Genomic DNA, 18770 nt, shown 5'->3' with positions numbered 1-18770 from the left:
GGAAAATGTGGGGTTGGAGCTCCCACACAGAGTCCTCGCTGGGGCACTGCCTAGTGGAGCTGTGAGAAGAGGGCCACCATCCTCCAGACTCCAGAATGGTAGATCCACTGACAACTTGCACCGTGCACCTGGAAAAGCCACAGGCACTCAATGCCAGCCCACGAAAGCAGCCAGAAGGGGGTCTGTACCCTGCAAAGCCACAGAGCAGAGTTGTCCAAGACTATGGGAACCCACCTCTTGCATCAGTGTGACCTGGATGTGAGCCACATGGAGTCAATGGAAATCATTTTGGAGCTTTAAGATTTTACTGTCCCACTGGATTTCAGACTTGCATGGGGCCTGTAGCCACTGTGTTTTGGCCAATTTCTCCCATTGGGAATGGCTGTATTTATCAAATGCCTATACCCCCATTGTATCTAGGAAGTAATAACTTACTTTTGATTTTACAGGTTCATAGGTGGAAGGGACTTGCCTTGTCTCAAATGAGATTTCGGACTGTGGACTTCTGAGTTAATGGTGAAATGAGTTAAGACTTTGAGTGACTGTTGGGGAGGCATGATTGATTTTGACATATGAGGACATGAGATTTGAAAGTGGCCAGGGATGAAATAATATGGTATGGCTAGGTCCCCACCCAAATCTCATCTTGAATTGTAGCTCTCACAATTCCCACATGTTTTGGGAGGAACCCAGGGAAAGACAACTGAATCATGGGGGTGGGGGTTCCCCCATACACTTCTCTTGGTAATGAATAAGTCTCACGAGATCTGATGGTTTTATAAGGGGAAACACTTGTGCATGGCTCTCATTCTCTCTTTGCCTGCTACCATGTAAGATGTGAATTTTGCCTCCCACCATGATTGTGAGGCCTCCCCAGCCACATCAAACTATGAGTCCATTAAACCTCTTTCCTTTATAAATTACCCAGTCTTGGGTATGTCTTTATCGGCAGCATGAAAACACAGATTAATAAACTATGATAATCCATCTAGAAAACAATGCTACACACTTGATTTGGAAATCCAATGTTAAGTGTAGACTCACAGAGAGAGGCTGGACAGTCACCTGGTACTTCTTAAGTCCTTAAACCTCCATTATTAAAAGCTCTACCTGGGCATTGTGGCTTCCACCTGTAATCTCAGCTTCTCAGGAGGCTTAGGTGGGAGAATTGCTTGAGCCTGGGAGTTCAAGGCTACACTGAGCTATGACTGTGCCACCACACTCCAGCCTGGGTGACAGAGCAAGACTCCATCTCTAAATAAATAAGTAAATAAATAAATACTCCATGACTCATCATGGAGGAGATAAAATGATCCAAATAGAATACACACACATGCACATACATGCACACACGCACACACTCACATACTGGTGTGGTGACTCTTCTAAATTACCAAAATGACTTGTGACAAATATACTTCAGGTATATTTCTGCTACCTGATGGGCCATTTGAACATAGAGAGATTTCATTCCATTGTTGTTTTCAGTGCATATATTCTGGTTATATAGAAGCTTTCCCATACAAGAAGGCTAATCCTATAATAGTAGCTAAAAGGTTATCAGAAAATGTATTTCCCTCATGGGACATTCCTGAAAAAATCTCTAGTGATAAAGGTACTTATTTCACTGGACAAGTAAAATAGTTAAATAAGATATTACAAATATAATAACATTAGACAAAGCTAATTAACTCAACTAGGTTGCCTTGGTCAAAGATATTGCAGATTGATAACAATCAGATCAAGTTCCAGAGGAAAAGATAAGTTGATCCCTTATGAAATAGTCACTGGAAGGCCTATGCTCCTAATAATAGAACCTCATGTATCTTCCACTCCTAAACTCTAATATGACTAAACTCTAACAGGCTTTAACGTATTATGCCAAAGTGTATTTTTACCAGGTTAAAGAAAGCTTGTCGTGGTCTACCAACAAAGGACAATCAAACCCACGTGATCTAAAACTCAGAGATCTGGTCTTCTGGAAATATCAAGGAAAGACTGCCCTTGCAACCCACACTGCAACAAAACTGTGGGACTGTGAACCTTGAGCTTGTAATCTCACAACTCAGAAGAGCCCCTACAGACTCTTGGAACTATACACCCATTGGAGACCTTAAGGTAAAGCTAACCATGGAAGTTTCCCCCTAGAAGCAGATGACATTCCAGATGCAGACAGCTTTCACAAGATCACAGATCAAGACTTCTCTGCTATCATGAAACTCTTACTTCTTAAAATTTTCCTCGCTTATACCTCTATGAACAATACAACTGGAAAAGGGGTTTGTGTGCACTCATGAGGTATGCTTTTATCTGTGGGGGATTTTGCAGCCAACCTTATTTATGGACAACCTATGTTTTGACAGATGAAAGATAAAAAACAACGTGTTCAAGAAATTTTAATGATACCTTTGTTGCTTCATAATCTGTCAGAAACAGAACAGTGGTCCACTCTCTTAACCTACATCATCAGTTAAAGAGAAAACTGCCAGAAGGCCTTCACTATTGAAGATGGATGGTCTCTTTTGACACAGTTTGGAGTAAATGAGGCAATTATTAAAAATGTATTCCTTATAACAGGTTCTACAGCAGATTCTACTGCAAAGGCTATGGCTGCACAAAAAGCTTCTTTAAATTATCTTGCTAAAGTTATGCTAGATATAAAATTATAACTTACTGCTGAACAGAGAAGTATCTGTGCAGTTACTGACACTTCTTGTTGCACATAATACATACATTAAGTATTATAGAGATTCTGTTGTAGGGGAGTAACAAATAGGTTGCTTGGTTGAAACAAACAGATACTTTATCTGGCTTCTTCTTTGGTCTTTGATTTTAGCTGGTTTGGTTCATGAGGATCCTGGCTAAGGTATACTCCAAACGCTTGGTATTATCCTCCAGACAGTCATAATAGTAGTCTCCCTGGTGCACTGTATTCTCTCAAAAGTTTTAAATGTTTGCATACAGTCATCTATAGAAGGTCAAATGGTTTCTTTTCAAATAGAACAACAAAAACTCAAAGAAATGCATGATTATGAGAACACCATAACCTATGAATGACATACTGTCACTGGAAACCCTAAATGATGGTAACTAAGAGTAGTGCTAATGACCCAAGCTTTGGTCACACTCTCACCTAAGTAAAAACCTGACCAAAAGGGGTGAGTTAAACAAAATTATGGGAGGTCATTGTTTTGGACTGAGCTCATACACTAGGCCTTAACAGACCAGACCGGATCAAATCAAAATGGAGTCACTCATGCTAAATGTGACATAATCAAATTGAAACTTTAAAGACGCAGATAGCCCCCCAAAAAAAGACCAGAAATTATTTTCTCTCTTGAAAACAGGACATTCCAGCATAACAAGGAAGTCTCCTCTAGGCTATCTTTTACAAAAAAAGTAAGTTAAAGTCCTGTTTACAAGGACTTACAAAACCCACTGTTCTGTTATGTTCTAGTGAGATTTGAGACCAAGTAAGTACATTTACCATGTACTTAAAGAATGATGTCAATGCATAAAGTTTTCGTCAACCTCTCAGGTTGACCAAATGAAGGGAATTGTTAAATTAAGCTTAGCCTAAAACTGCCCTCATTATAAGTTTGGTCTAAAGGTTTCTCTGTACATAGTGAACCATAATCTAACTAGATGTATAAACAGACTGCAACTTATTCTTGTACCAATCACTGAGTTTCAGCCAACAGTTGGCCACAGGTGGCCAACTGTTCAACTGTAGCAAATGCTGAACTTTAACGCATCTAGCTATTCCTGTACCTCATTTTAATTTTCTACACATCATTTCCTTTTCCTGTCCAGAAATCCTCTCTGACCACGTGGCAGTGCCAAAGTCTCTCTGAACCTATTCTGGTTTAGGGGATTCCTGATTCAGGAATCATTCTTTCCTCAATTAAACTCTGTTAAATTTAATTTGTCTAAAGTTTTTATTTTAACAAGTCAACTGAAACATGTACTAGATAAGTATTAATATATAAGAAAAATGTTACTGGAGCACAAGGAAAAGAGGCATTAGTTGTGAACGGTGTTGATAAAACTTCACAGAAGAAAAATATTTTTTAGTTTTTAAGCGTTTAGGCCATGAAAGACATGCAAAATTGTGACAGGCATAAAATGAAGGATAAATTTCAGGCTTACATTTTTTCATATGCAAAGTATGAAAGCAAATGGAAAATTCAGGAAGTTGAAAGTATTCTCATTTGGAATAAGGCATGCATGGGGGGAAAACAGGGAGGAAAATACAATAGAAGAAGCTGGGAAGTCAGCGTGGGGTAGAATACTAAGGATTATTCCCCATATTATCTAATATCCAATTAAGTTTCTAACATCACTAGTTATAGAAATCAGTAAGACAATGCTGAGAAAGATTACAAACCTATCTCAAATATATCAGATATTTGATTCATTCTTTTTAGACTCATAGCATATCTCAAAACCATTTCTGAACTACTGGCTAAAAGAGACTTTACGCCAGAAGTCACATGAAGCTCTTTATCAATATTAATCCTTTATCTTTCACACATTTCTTTTTTTAACACCAGATGGGTAATGTGCAAATATCATACCAAGGTTTGAGGGAGGAACATCTCAAATGAGCATTAAACACCCAATCACACTTATCAACTATGAAAGAATCTCTAACACACATTTTTTTATTATACTTTAAGTTCTAGGGTACATATGCAAAACGTACAGGTTTGTTCCATAGGTATACACGTGCCATGTTGGTTTGCTGCACCCATCGACTTGTCATTTACATTAGGTATTTCTCCTAATTCTATTCCTCCCCCAGGCTGCCACGCTCCAAGAGGCCGCGGTGTGCGATGTTCCCTGCCCTGTGTCCATGCGTTCTCACTGTTCAACTCCAACCTATGAGTGAGAACAAGCAGTGTTTGGTTTTCTGTCCTTGTGATAGTTTGCTTAGAATGATGGTTTCCAGCTCCATCCATGTCCCTGCAAAGGACATAAACTCATCCATTTTTATGGCTGCATAGTATTCCATGGTGTATATGTGCCACATTTTCTTAATCCCGTCTGTCACTGATGGACATTTGGGTTGCTTCCAAGTCTTTGCTATTGTGAACAGTGCTGCAATAAACATACATGTGCCTGTGTCTTTATAATAGCATGATTTATAATCCTTTAAGCATATACCCAGTAATAGGATTGCTGGGTCAAATGGCACTTCTAGTTCTAGATGCTTGAGAAATTGCCACACTGTCTTCCACAATGGTTGAACTAATTTACACTCCCACCGACAGTGTAAAAGTGTTCCTATTTCTCCACATCCTCTCCAACATCTGTTGTTTCCTGACTTTTTAATGATCGCCATTCTAACTGGCGTGAGATGGTATCTCATTGTGGTTTTGATTTGCATTTCCCTAATGACCAGTGATTATGAGCTTTTTTTCATATGTTTGTTGGCCAGATAAACGTCTTATTTTGAGAAGTGTCTGTTCATATCCTTCATCCACTTTTTGATGAGTTTGTTTTTTTTTTCTTGTAAATCTGTTTAAGTTCTCTGTAGATTCTGGATATTAGCCCTTTCTCAGATGGGTAGATTGCAAAGGTTTTCTCCCATTCTGTAGGTTGCCTGTTCACTCTGATGATACCTTCTTTTGCTGTGCAGAAGCTCTTTAGTATAATTAGATCCCATTTGTCTATTTTGGCTTTTGTTGTCATTGCTTTCAGTGTTTTAGTCATGAAGTCTTTGCTCATGCCTATGTCCTGGATGGTACTGCCTAGGTTTTCTTCTAGGGTTTTTATGGTATTAGGTCTTACATTTAAGTCTTTAATCCGTCTTGAATTAATTTTTTATACTGTGTAAGGAAAGGATCCAGTTTCAGCTTTCTACATATGGCTAGCCAGTTTTCCCAGCACCATTGATTAAATAGGGAATCCTTTCCCCATTGCTTTTGTCAGCTTTGTCAAAGATCAGATGGTTGTAGATGTATGGTGTTATTTCTGAGGCCTGTCTTCAGTTCCATTGGTCTACATACCTGTTTTGGTACCAGTACCATGCTGTTTTGGTTACTGTAGCCTTGTAGTATAGTTTGAAGTCAGGTAGTGTGATACCTCCAGCTTTGTTCTTTTTGCTTAGGACTGTCTTGGCTATGTGGGCTCTTTTTTGGTTCCATATGAACTTTAAAGTAGTTTTTCTCCAATTCTGTGAAGAAAGTCAGTGGTAGCTTGATGGGGATACCACTGAATCTATAAATTACCTTGGGCAGTATGGCCATTTTCCCAATATTGATTCTTCCTATCCATGAGCATGGAATGTTCTTCCATTTGTTTGTGTCCTCTTTTATTTTGTTGAGCAGTGGTTTGTAGTTCTCCTTGAGGAGGTCCTTCACATCCCTTCTAAGTTGGATTCCTAGGTATTTTATTCTCTTGGTAGTAATTGTGAATGGGAGTTCACTCATGATTTGGCTCTCTGTTTGTCTGTTATTGGTGTATAAGAATGCTTGTGATTTTTGCACATTGATTTTGTATCCTGAGACTCTGCTGAAGTTGCTTATCAGCTTAAGGAGATTTGGGGCTGACACGATGGGGTTTTCTAAATATACAATCATGTCACCTGCAAACAGAGACAATTTGACTTCCCCTTTTCCTAATTGAATACCCTTTATTTCTCTCTATTGTAATACACATCTTTAATACAAATGTCTTTGTTTCATGATGCCACCATAACTGAAACTGTATTGAAAAGGGAATTAAATTAAGAGAGTCTTTCCCTCCAGAAAAATTTTAAAAAAAAAATTTTTTTTTGAGACAGAATCTCACGCTCTGTCGCCCAGGCTGGAGTGCAGTGGCGCAATCTCAGCTCACTGCAATCTCTGCCTCCCAGATTCAAGCAATTCTCCTGCCTCAGCCTCCTGAGTAGCTGGATTACAGTATGCGCCACTATGCCCAGCTAATTTTTTGTGTTTTTAGTAGAGACGGGGTTTCACCATGTTGGGCAGGCTGGTCTGAAACTCCTGACCTCGTGATTCGCCCACCTTGGCCTCCCAAAGTGCTAGGATTACAGGCATGAGCAACCGTGCCTGGACTCCTCCTGAAAAATTTATGTAGTCGCTAGATACAGAATCTTCAGAGCTGACATTATTACTCCGTTCACAAAATAAAATAATCTTGATATTAGAGACTGAGATTAAAAATATGTAAAAATTACATTTGTAGCTTGTTATTGACACTAGAGAATGACTATATTTATATGACTGTAGATAGATAGATAGATAGATAGATAGATAGATAGATAGATAGATAGACCCTTCCTGAATCCAAAGGGAAAAGGTGTTTCATTGCTTCTCTGAAATTTGCTTCTTGAAGAAAAGTATCAACTCAATTACGAAATAAAAATATGGTGATAAATACAAGAATCATTTTGAGTTCATTATAAATATTCCACCTATAACTGCTTTCTGCTTGAGCAAAAAAAGTACTTCTTTGAAAAGAAATTGGAGAGCAAAAACACTTTTATCCACTGTTACCTAGGTATAATAACATGTGTTTTTCACACAAAACATAAAAAGAAAAAACTCTGATAACATTATTTACATTTTTTACAATTTGTGTAAACTTAGTTGCACTTAATCTCAATTGATGTCATTAACTGTAAACTTTCGACTACTATATGATGCAGAGTGATATGCTCTGATTTGTATTTTAGAAGAAATCACTACCATAAGAAGCACATAGCTTATACAAAAACATCTTCTGTCTATGTGAAGTTTGTCTAACCTGCAGCCCATAGGCCACATGAGGCCCAGGACAGCCTTGAATACAGTCCAACAAAAATTTGTAAACTTTCTTAAAGCATTATAAGATTTTTGGAAACATTTTTTAGCTCATCAGCTATCATTAGTGTTCCTGTATTTTATGTGTGGCCCAAGACAATTAATTCTTCTTCCAATGTGGCCCAGGGAAGCCAAAAGATTGGACACCCCAGGTCTATATCATTCTCAATATCATTCTCTGTCTTTCTCAATCTTCAGAAAAAGTAGAAATAACAAGTGAAATATCAAAATTTGTATTTTAGAACAAATCGTATCATATCACACCTTTTCTCCCTTTCTAGGCCAGATGCAAAGGCACCAAAACATCAAATAGTAAGGCATGCTCAAAAAACAGCATCTAGGCTACATGCGGTGGCTCACGCCTGTTATCCTAGCACTTTGGGAGGCCAAGCAGGCAGATTGCCTGAGCTCAGAAGTTCGAAACCAGCCTGGGAAATACAGTGAAATCCCATCTCTACTAAAAATACAAAAAAATCAGCCAGGGGTGGTGGGCATGTGCCTGTAGTCCCAGCTACTTGGGAGGCTGAGGCAGGAGAATTGATTGTACCAGGGAGGCGGAGGTTGCAGTGAGCTGATATTGCGCCACTGCACTCCAGCCTGGGTGACAGAGCAAGACTCTGTCTCGCAAAAAAAACAAAAAAACAAAAAAAAAAACAAAACAAAACAGCATCTATAGTATTACCAAACAACTAAATGGGAAATTAGGGAAATTAAAGCTAGTAACTAGAGAGTTACTAGCTTTAATATTTTAAAGTATTTTGAAGTAGCTGAAGTACTTTACTTTCACAAATAACCCCAAAATTCTCCTCCAAACTAATAGGAAAATAATAATGACATCAGAATGTATACAGCAGCACTATTCATAATAGGCAAAAATTAGAAACAAACCCAAATGCGTATCAATAGTAAAACTGATCAATAAAATGTAGTATATTCAGATACTGGAGGACACACAGCACTGAGAATGAATGAAATACAACTGCATGCAATTATATAGCTGATTCTCATGAACATTATATTGAGCAAAACAATACAGAACCAATAGAATACATTGTATGATTCTTTCTGTAAACTCTAAATAAAAATAGGCCAAAATAATGGTGCTGGACAGAAAATAGTGGTGCTAGGCTAAAGGATAAAAGTTACCCTTGGAGATGGGAAACAGTTCTCCCTGAAAGGGAGCATGAGGAAATCCTGGAGGGCTGTTAATGTTCTGCTTCTTGATCTCAGTGCTACTTTTTATACTTTCAATCTGTGCACTCTCCATTGTATGTTTTATGTTACTTAGCAATAAGCACTTTGCTGCTTTTATCAATTTTTCTAAATATCCTTTTCTGAGCAACCTATCATTTGTCATTTTAAAAGTTTCTTTACTTATCCCTGCCTTGAGCCACACAGCATTTAATATGATTCTAAGGTATGAAAAAGATTCTGTAAATTTTATATTATTCAGATTAAAGATTATCTATGTTGGACCTGGAAACACATCTATGTCCAGGAACTGCCTTTACCATTTCACAATTCCGTGTCAGCTTTGTTTGTTTGTTTTTGTTTTTGTTTTATCTACGAAGCAGCATATTTATTCCGGGCCCTAGTAGACAGCCCCCTGATTTCATTCCCACTCATCATCACCGGCTGGACGGACAGTTCCACCAGACATTGGCAGAGTCTACTTAGGCTCAGCTCCTCAACATCCAGGTAACTGACGTGGAAGGCCAGCTCATCAGAGAGCTCACAGAGGACACAGCAGCAGGCAAGGCCCAGGGCACCTAGGGAGCCCAGTGAGCAACTGCAGAAGGACAGGATCTTCTCTCCAATGAATTTCGTAGAAAATCCCAGGTGCAGCCTGGGCCCTGGTTCCGAAGACCATCCGGGCGGGAGCCCACATCAGTGGAGAAGCAATCATCATCAGGCTCCACCTCATTGCCATCCCAGGAATCCAGAGACAACGTGTGCACTCGAAGCAGCATTTTGGTCACTGCATTACACCTTGTTAATGTGACACTTGGAAGTGCCACTGCCAATCTCAATGAAACACTCCATTCATCAGGTCATGGTGAATTCTTCGCGGTGATCTGGCCTGGACTCCTGGGTCACTGTGTACTCTAGCAACCACCAGCCTTTCTGCACCACCAGTTCCTGAAGAGCACCAACAGGGATGCACTCGGACTGCTGAAGGGAGGAGCAGAGGCTGCTTTTCCATGGGGGTGCTCCTGGTTAGGACAACAGATGAAACTGGGGTAGCAGCTGCTGCAGCAGTAAAAAACAGAGCGTCCCCAAGCAGTGAAGAGTCTAGGGGAGAAAAAGAACTGCTGTCCTCTGGGGCTAGCTGCAACATGCTCCCCACTCTGAGGTATTTGAAGGCCACCTCAGCTGCCTTGTGCCTGACTGCCTTCTTGCTGGGGCCCTGACCAGTGCAGCTGGTGTAGCCAACAGTGTGACCTGGAAGGTGAAATTAGGCTGGTGGGCCCTCGGCTTTGAGAAGGTCGTACACAGGTGTTCTTCCCTATTCTGGTCCCATACTTCTGCAGAAGGCTGATAGGCATCTTGCCAGGGTTGATGGCCAGCATTTTCTCTACACTAGGCAGCCTGCAGCCCGTGGTAGTGCCAGAGTCTTGCTCCTCTTCACTCATTCCCTTCTCTGTCCCCACAGGCACCACTGTGACTGCCTCCATATCAACTTATTTGACCAGTCAAGCACCGTAAGAAGCACATAGCTTACAAAAACAATATTTTGTCTATATCATTCTTAATCTTCAGAAAAAGTAGAAATAATAAGTGAAATTTTAAAATTAAAATTAAATATCCTCAAGGACTCTTCAATTTCCATCACCATTAGCCTTCAAAACAAAAAGATAAACATTTTTAGGGACCCATCTGCTTTCTCCTTATGAATGAATAATGGACTGCCCCACATATTTTTAAATTTCACCTTTGATCCTATATTCTGCCACTGCAAGCTGAGTAGACAAAGCAAAGAAACCACGTGATGCACTCAGTCTTGTCATCAACAGGTAAAAGCAGTCTTTCCAAAACATCCTTCTAAGCAACTTTCCATGACCTGAGATCTGCAGATTTAGCACTCTGGAGGAGACATGGGAGAAAAACTGTCCTGGACACTTAATGAAAAGAGTGTAAAAAGTCATGCTAATAATTAGCACTTCAGTTAAAAGCCCCAAAACGTTGACCCTTGAATTCATGTTTCACAACTAAAAAGATACACACCATTTTCCCTGGGCTTGAAAATCTTCTCCACTGGGGGTCCAGAAGCAGATGATCTTTGGAAAAAAAACAGCTAATGACGCCTGGATCAAGCAAATGACAAACCAAAGTATACAGCTTCCACCCAAGACAGAAGATTATAACTTTTCTGGTATCTTTGCTCCTCCTTTCTAAAATAATTTTGTTTACTTTTAATCTTATTTATTAGTGTGCTTTGGCATCCCTAGTAATCAACTAAAGGCTTCTCAGAATATGTGTATACATTCACATATTGTCAGTGTTATCACATTCTTTATCTCCATTAGTCTTTCATTACCATCTAAGAGAAGGCAAAAATCTCCCTGTTATCTCACTGACAAAACTTAATATTAGGTTGGTGCAAGGTAATTGCAGTTTTGGCATTGAAAGTAATTTACTTTTGCACCAACCTAATAGCTGTTACTTAAAACACTACAAGTAGCAAATTTCCTTCCTGAGGACACTTGTACATTTGAATTTTCTTCACATTATAAGCTAACCTTCAGTCTTGTAAAAAATAGACCTTGATCTCAGTCATTATAGCAGTTACGGTAGAAGCAACTACTGTATTGGAGTTGTGAGCAAATGTAAACCTGAAAGAGCTAATCCTTCAAGATGGAACTCAAGTGGCTAACTGGGCCTAGATTTTAAAGATTTTAAAGACAGCCAAGCTGCCATTTGCTAAGTAGTAGTCATCACATACTCTGAGTTTCCAGAAAACCCACACCTCTACTGAACTCTGTGCTCACCTAAACGAACCAATCAGGGCTCAGCTATATCAACTAATCAGAACCCAGCTGTAACAACCAGTCAGAACTGAGCTGTGTTAACCAATGAGAACGAAGCAAGTTTGAATCCTCCATTTTCATAAAGAAACTGGATTAAGAATATGGGTAGGAACGTTTGCTGTAAAATTAGGATCCTCCCTTTGCTTTCTGGAATGCACTTTCCTCTATCATTGAAAACTATGTCTACCCCATTTGCAAACAGTCTCTTTCCTCAAAATTCCTTTCCAGAAAAATTTTGTTGACAGAGCAATCCTTGCTGCAGTAACTATTCTTCTGGCAAATCTTTATCTTTTGACATCCTAAAATTTCTATCTCATTGCAATAAATAAGAATCAAATGTAAACTAACTGTCGGTATTACCAGAACTCATTATATAGAGGATAGTGCCTTGTGAGAAGTTTTAGGCAATAATCTGTGAGCAAAAGTGACCTATGACACTTCTGTCTTACATAATTAAGAATAAGTGTGAGTTTTCCGTTATCTCTCTTCCACTGGTGTAGCAACCCCGGAAGCTATGTGTTCCAGATGGCTTACAAGACAGCAGCAGCCTAAATCTCTGAGTTGCCACTTGGAAGAGAAACCTACTCCTACGAATAGGTTTCAGTTTTAGTGAACCTGTGCTCTTGGGCTGTGACTCTGAAAGTGACTCTCAGCTTCTTGTCCCCCTTAGGTGAGGCGGAAAATCTAAAGACTGGAGTTATTTTCCTTTTCTCATGTTGATTCACCTCTGGTAAAGTTGTTTCTCTTGAGGCAAGGTGGGGAACAGAAAGTTCTAGGAGTATGTCAAAATGGTTACTCCTCCCCTGGACTATTTCAGAATGGTTACTTTCCCTTCCCCCAGCTGGAAGCATGAGGGGACTTTTCTCTGATCTTCACTTTCAGAGCTTCATGGTACTCCTAGAAGTAAAACCCCAAAATTGTGGGGGCTTCCCACAATTGTGAGCTAGGACCCCAGGAAGTTTTAACTTTTAAGTTAGTCCACATTCAGCTTCCAGCAGTTCATCAATTATAGTTTAAGTTTTCCTAACAGAATCTGTGGTTTCTTCACCCAGTAAACTTATTCTTTGTATTTGCCCCTCTCTCTACACTACTCAGGGCTTCATTTGCCCTGTGACCTCAATTTTCTGATGGATTTAAGAAAAGTTGTTGGTTTTCAGATCAGCATTTTTCTTGTTGTGAGAATAGCAGTGACAACTTTCATGCTCTTTCACCTATCAAAAAGAAAACCAGAAGTCCCCACACAATTGTTTTTAATTACTTATCAGCTTGTCTCTTTTTTCCACTTAACCATGAACTATTTGAGAGTAGGAACCATAGTCTTTTTATCTCAGGACCCAGGATAAGTACAAGGATTCTTCAGAGCTTAACAAATCTTTGTGTCTGCTCTTTATCACACACTCTCTTTCTAGGTTATTTTATGCATTTTTTCTAGCTTTATGTGCCATACTAACCACTCTCAAACATATATCTCTGGCCAGTCCATCTCTCTCTTTTAATGCTGGATAATTATAAGCATCTTAAATTTTAAAAGTTCAAAATGTAAGTTTTAGTTTATACCTCCAACCTGTTCATCTTCTCCTCTTCTTGATCATATTTAATAACATCATGACCCAATTAGTTCTTTCAACTAGAAACCTGGGAGTCATCTTGGGTTCTTTTCCCTTCTTCAACAACTTCTAAATCTATTCCTCTGACAAATCATATCATTTCAATCTTCAAATATATTCTCAATTTACTTCTCTCCATCTTCACTGTAATCAGTGTGGTCCAGGTTATCACTATCACTAGCAAAGTCTTCAAAAAAGGCCTCTTCCATTGCTCTCTCCATTTCTATTCTCGCTCATGCTACTCATAGAGCACTCAGAATGATCTTTATATACATAAAGTAAATCCGGCCGGGCGCGGTGGCTCACACCTGTAATCCCAGCACTTTGGGAGGCCGAGATGGGCGGATCACAAGGTCAGGAATCAAGACCATCCTGGCTAACACGGTGAAACCCCATGTCTACTAAAAATACAAAAACTTAGCCGGGCGTGGTGGCGGGCGCCTGTAGTCCCAGCTACTCACGAGGCTGAGGCAGGAGAATGGCCTGAACCCAGGAGGCGGAGCTTGCAGTGAGCCGAGATCGCGCCACTGCACTCCAGCCTGGGCGACGGAGCAAGACTCCATCTCAAAAAAATAAAAATAAATAAAGTAAATCATGTCACTCCCATGTTTAAATCTCTTAAATATCTTCCCTGTATACTGAGACTCAGATTCAAACTCCTTATCATTCTCTGTAAAACCACTGCCCTATCTGAGTCCTACCTCTGGAACCTCATCTCCTGCCACACTCCCTCTCATCTACTATACTACACCCACGTTGGTCTTCTTTGTGACCTTGCTACTTAAAGACTTTCACATATCATGTTCCCTATGCTTAAAACACTCTTCCCTTTAACATTTTGTTTCTATTAAAAGACCTCACAAACAGCCTGGGCGACACAGCAAGACTCCATCTCAAAAAAAAAAAAAAAAAGACCTCACAACCAAAGAGGATTACTATATTAGGTGGTTATCTAATTCCAATAATTCAAATCTTAGATTTTCCTAGTATTTCAAACGTACATTTATTAATCATAGCAAAACATAAATAAAACTAAAATATAAAATTCAAAGTGAAGTAAACCAATTGATTACTTTAATGCATTTGCATTAGAAAGTTTCTTAATTACCTTTACCATTTTGCTATGTATTGCAGATACAAAGTTAAAATAACAGCCGCATCTTAAGGCATTTATCATTTTTCCTAGTATTTCCATCTTTAATTATCCAGAGGCTTGTTTTATACCTTACATAAAACCTGTTACGTTATATTGTCTTTGCAGAAAACTTTCCCTCATTTTAATGCTGATACAAAAGATAGCAAAAGAAAAGAAAAAGAAATATTAAAATTATTTAATTTATATATTAAGCAGTTTCTACAAAGGGTGAATTAACTGGCAACTAAAACAAAAGGCTCATTCAATTTTCTATGCCTCAAACCTCATGAAAAGTTGAATACAATAGTCTACTTATATCTATAATTTCACATCAATTACCAAAATCAAAATAAGTAAATCTTCCTGTTATGCTAAAGAATATGAAATGAACAAAGCTCAAAAATACAGACCTCAAGAAGCCTACATCATCACTACATTTTTCAACAACCGCACAATGGAATTTATATAAATTGATTAAAATGGAACTACTATTTAGGAAACATAATAGATTTTTAATGCTAGCTATCTGGTAGAATATTTCGTTATTCTACTATGAAAGTATTTGCACAAAATACGAAAACCTTACTTTTCAACATTTAAAACTTAAAATGCCTGGAATTCAGCTCCCCAAAATAATTTTATGGATGAATAATAGAAAGTAAGCAGATAGGAAGTTATCCCACTCAGATAGTATTCATATTGGGAAAGAAACAAGATAACGCAGAAAGAAGAAGCCTTATAACTCCAAACAGAGAGTAAGTGAATTAAAGGGCATTCCGAAGTAACCCTGGTCTGTGGTTCAGAAAGATAAAAGGAAGGCTTCTAGAAAAATAAATACCAAAAATCTTCAATGTAACAAGAATGTAAGATGAAGAATGTAACTATTAAGAAAATATATTGATTCTGAATTTTTAAAACTACATAAATCACAGAGCAAGAATGAATTAGTTGTCAAAGACATCTTAATTGAAATAATACCAATTAACCAAGAATTAATTTTTAAATCATCCAAAAGTGCTAATTTTTTCTACCATCTTCCTATCCAAAAATCAAAGCAGATTGGATTATATTTATTATTAAAGTGATTTCTTTTGTGTTTATGCCGATCAAATGTCACTTTGTTACAGTAATCTAAATATCTTTTGTTTTTTTTTTTGAGACAGAGTCTCGTTCTGTTGCCCAGGCTGGAGTGCAGTGGTGCAATCTCAGCTCACTGCAAGCTCTGCCTCCCGGGTTCACGCCATTCTCCTGCCTCAGCCCCCTGAGTAGCTGGGACTACAGGCACCCGCCACCACGCCTGGCTAATTTTTTGTATTTTTAGTAGAGACGGGGTTTCACTGTGTTAGCCAGGATGGTCTCAATCTCCTGACCTCGTGATCCACCCACCTCGGCCTCCCAAAGTGCTGGGATTACAGGCGTGAGCCACCGCGCCTGGCCTAAATATCATTTTTTAAAAGTCACAAAATATCTGTCATTTTATTTAATGGCCATGGTAATCTAATACATAATATGGCACAATCTTGATTTCATTTTCAAAACCTCACATACAAGATACATAACTGAAGTCATTTAAAACCAAGACAAAATTATATCTAATTATGTTTTGTTATTGGTTTCTCCATTTTATTTTATTGTAAGCTTCAGTGCCATAGTGAAAAAGCAAAACAATGACATTGTGTGGCATTTTAATATAATGCTTGCTAGTTAGAAAAGAAATTATTAAATTTAATTTTACTCCTTATGTCATAAAACTCCTGTGTCATAAAAGGATAAAATATGATAAATCAATTATGAAGAAATATTTATTGAGTTCCTACTATGTATTAGGCATTCTGCTAAATGCCAAGAATAAAACAGTAGGCAAGACAAATACTGGCCTGACTTCAATGACCTTAAGTAGAGGAAAAGTTCCAATTTGAGAACTACATATTAACTATTAGGAAGAGTATATCACATCATACTTTTACTTCAGTTGAAACTAAAACCCTGACAAAATATAACATAAAATGTATGCAAAGTAGCATAAAATGGATGAGGAGATTATCCTCATCAATAGCAACAAGACAAAAAAGATGTTTATCTTTTACTCTGCATTAAAGGCAAAACATGAATGTTTTTCTGAGTGTTTCATCATACTCATCATTCTCATTCTCTCCTGGGGTCCATGTCACTTTTCAACTTGTCCATTCCTACAACCAAACCAGCTTCTCCGAAGTCATAATTCAAAAGGAAGCACTGAGGATAAGTGGTTGGAGCACCTCTGAATATTATGGCAACTGTCAGAAGACTGGAATTTAAATATATGCGGTCTCTCTCACATCCTGAGCTACCTCAACTTCACAACAGAAATAATATTACTTGCACAAAATTAAAATGATACAGAAGTGAACAACTTTCTAAACAGTGTTTTTAATCTATTAACAAAAAAAATTAATCAATACTTCTTTAATGTTTCAGGTCAGTGTGAGAATATATTGCCACATTTCACAAATTATATTTCATAACCTAATGAAATGTTTAGTAAAAACAGGATTCAGTGGTCAAATAAATGTATTAAACAGTGTATGTTCTAATACCCTTGGAGCATATTTGGGTTCTCTGAATAATTATAATAAAGAAACTTGCTTAACCTTTTTTAAAACCACCTTTCCAAAACTATTTGACCAAATATTGACTTTGGGGGTTAATATCTTTTAACGTTCTCTAGAACAATTTTGAAAGAAACACACTCTAGTTACATATTGCATTGTTGGAAAAGGATGTTTTACTGAATAAGTATGGCTTACATTATTTATACTAAAATATAGCGGGGTAGGGGGAATTACCTCTTCTTTTTAACTACCCTATTAATTATCCTTGCCATCTTTTTAGATTTCCATTAAGGGTAATAGTATCAATTTCCTTTCTGAGGGCATACTATTCCAAAGACAGTATTTTAACACATACTTTTCAGTATGTTATGCTATCAGAGATAATATTTAGTCTATATAGATCAGCTTACTTACGTCTGGGGCTCCTTTTCATTTTGTTGTTTTTGCTGGGGCTGAAGAACGTTATTTACCAGTTCAGTGATTCCACTAAAGGGAAACCACCTGTTTAAATAAGCAAATAATGTGACTGAATAACCAAATGAATAACAATGTAGGTTAATGTTTTCTTATCCATAATAAAAATACACAGGCACAAAAGCTACAGCCAATGGTAATGTGAGCTCCAATTATCCAGGCAGTCAAAATGTAGGGAAATTAAATTTGAACACTTAACTAGTCCACAAGCAGGCAGCAAAAAACTACATCCAGTCACTATGTGGGTGAAGTAAGAAGCTGCAGGCAGCTCTCTTACAAGCCAGAGAGTCAGAAAGCAGAAGACACACTAGCTGCAGCCTATCCAGTATTAGTATAAACTAATACCAGAAAGCAGTATGTGGCAAAAGTACAGAAGTCAAGCCTACTACACTCTTAATACATTTACTTACTGTGTCAGTTGTGGTTTGTGTTCTTCTTTGACCCTAAAAAGATAAGTTTGCACAACTGAGTGCACTGTACTATGAAGAGACTTCTATTTACAAATTTGTGTTCATATAAAATGGACACCAAAAATAAGAATTTTATATAGAAAGACTTAGTGCTTTGCCATATATTGAAATTATACATTTCAATCAATTTTACACAAAACAAGAGAAATTGAATCATTTGTTCTCAACAGAAAACTAATATTAAAATTCTACCTCTGTTTTAAAGCAATGATTTGGTCCTGAAGTTTTCTGAATATTTTTATTGATATTAAAGATTTTAAAATAATTATGTTAACATACTATATTAAACACAATTACATTTGGTTAAGCGCAAATAGATTTCCTTTTCTTAATTTTTCCTTAATATTGAGGTAAGGCATAAGTATTTTAAATAAAACATAGAGTTTTATGAATGTATTTTTAAAAGGCTTACAAATGAATTTCTTTATGCCTAAAGAAGCAGAGAAAGGAATGGGGGGTGGGGGAGGGCAAGTATCCAAACTCTCTTAAAATAGCTATTAAAATAACTGTATATTAAATTAGAAATGTTCATAAGTTAATTATGCAAACAACTATTCCAGAATGAAAATGAATTTAAATAAATAGTATATAAATAACTATAATAAGTCAGTGCTTCACTTCTAGTTCTGCTGAGTTCAATAAAGTCTTGTCTAAAAT

At 37.7% G+C, this 18770-nt stretch overlaps 1 protein-coding gene, 1 non-coding gene and 1 pseudogene across 20 annotated transcripts in view; all 3 read right to left on the bottom strand.

Moving 5' to 3' along the window:
* RIMS2 (regulating synaptic membrane exocytosis 2) overlaps positions 1-18770 on the bottom strand; it is a 728068-nt gene that overhangs the window by 601180 nt on the left and 108118 nt on the right. For 4 of the 19 annotated variants that reach the window (XM_025395354.1, XM_025395349.1, XM_025395359.1 and 1 more), the window contains exons 2-3: positions 18054-18086; positions 17584-17670 (exon numbers count right to left, since the gene is read on the bottom strand). The exons of the other annotated variants lie outside the window; for them this stretch is intronic. In XM_025395354.1, coding sequence (XP_025251139.1) covers positions 17584-17670; positions 18054-18086 — 120 coding nt within the window. The remainder of the gene's footprint in view (positions 1-17583; positions 17671-18053; positions 18087-18770) is intronic. 19 annotated transcript variants of the gene reach the window in all.
* Positions 4548-4647, bottom strand: LOC112630904. The gene has a single exon (XR_003121027.1). It is a non-coding gene; the product is annotated as a small nucleolar RNA U13 (small nucleolar RNA).
* Positions 9372-10441, bottom strand: LOC112629793 (annotated as a pseudogene).

This window comes from Theropithecus gelada, chromosome 8 (assembly GCF_003255815.1).
Source record: "Theropithecus gelada isolate Dixy chromosome 8, Tgel_1.0, whole genome shotgun sequence".
NCBI lineage: Eukaryota > Metazoa > Chordata > Mammalia > Primates > Cercopithecidae > Theropithecus > Theropithecus gelada.
Note: the sequence above shows the minus strand (reverse complement) of the source record. Positions and strands in the feature narration are given on the sequence as shown.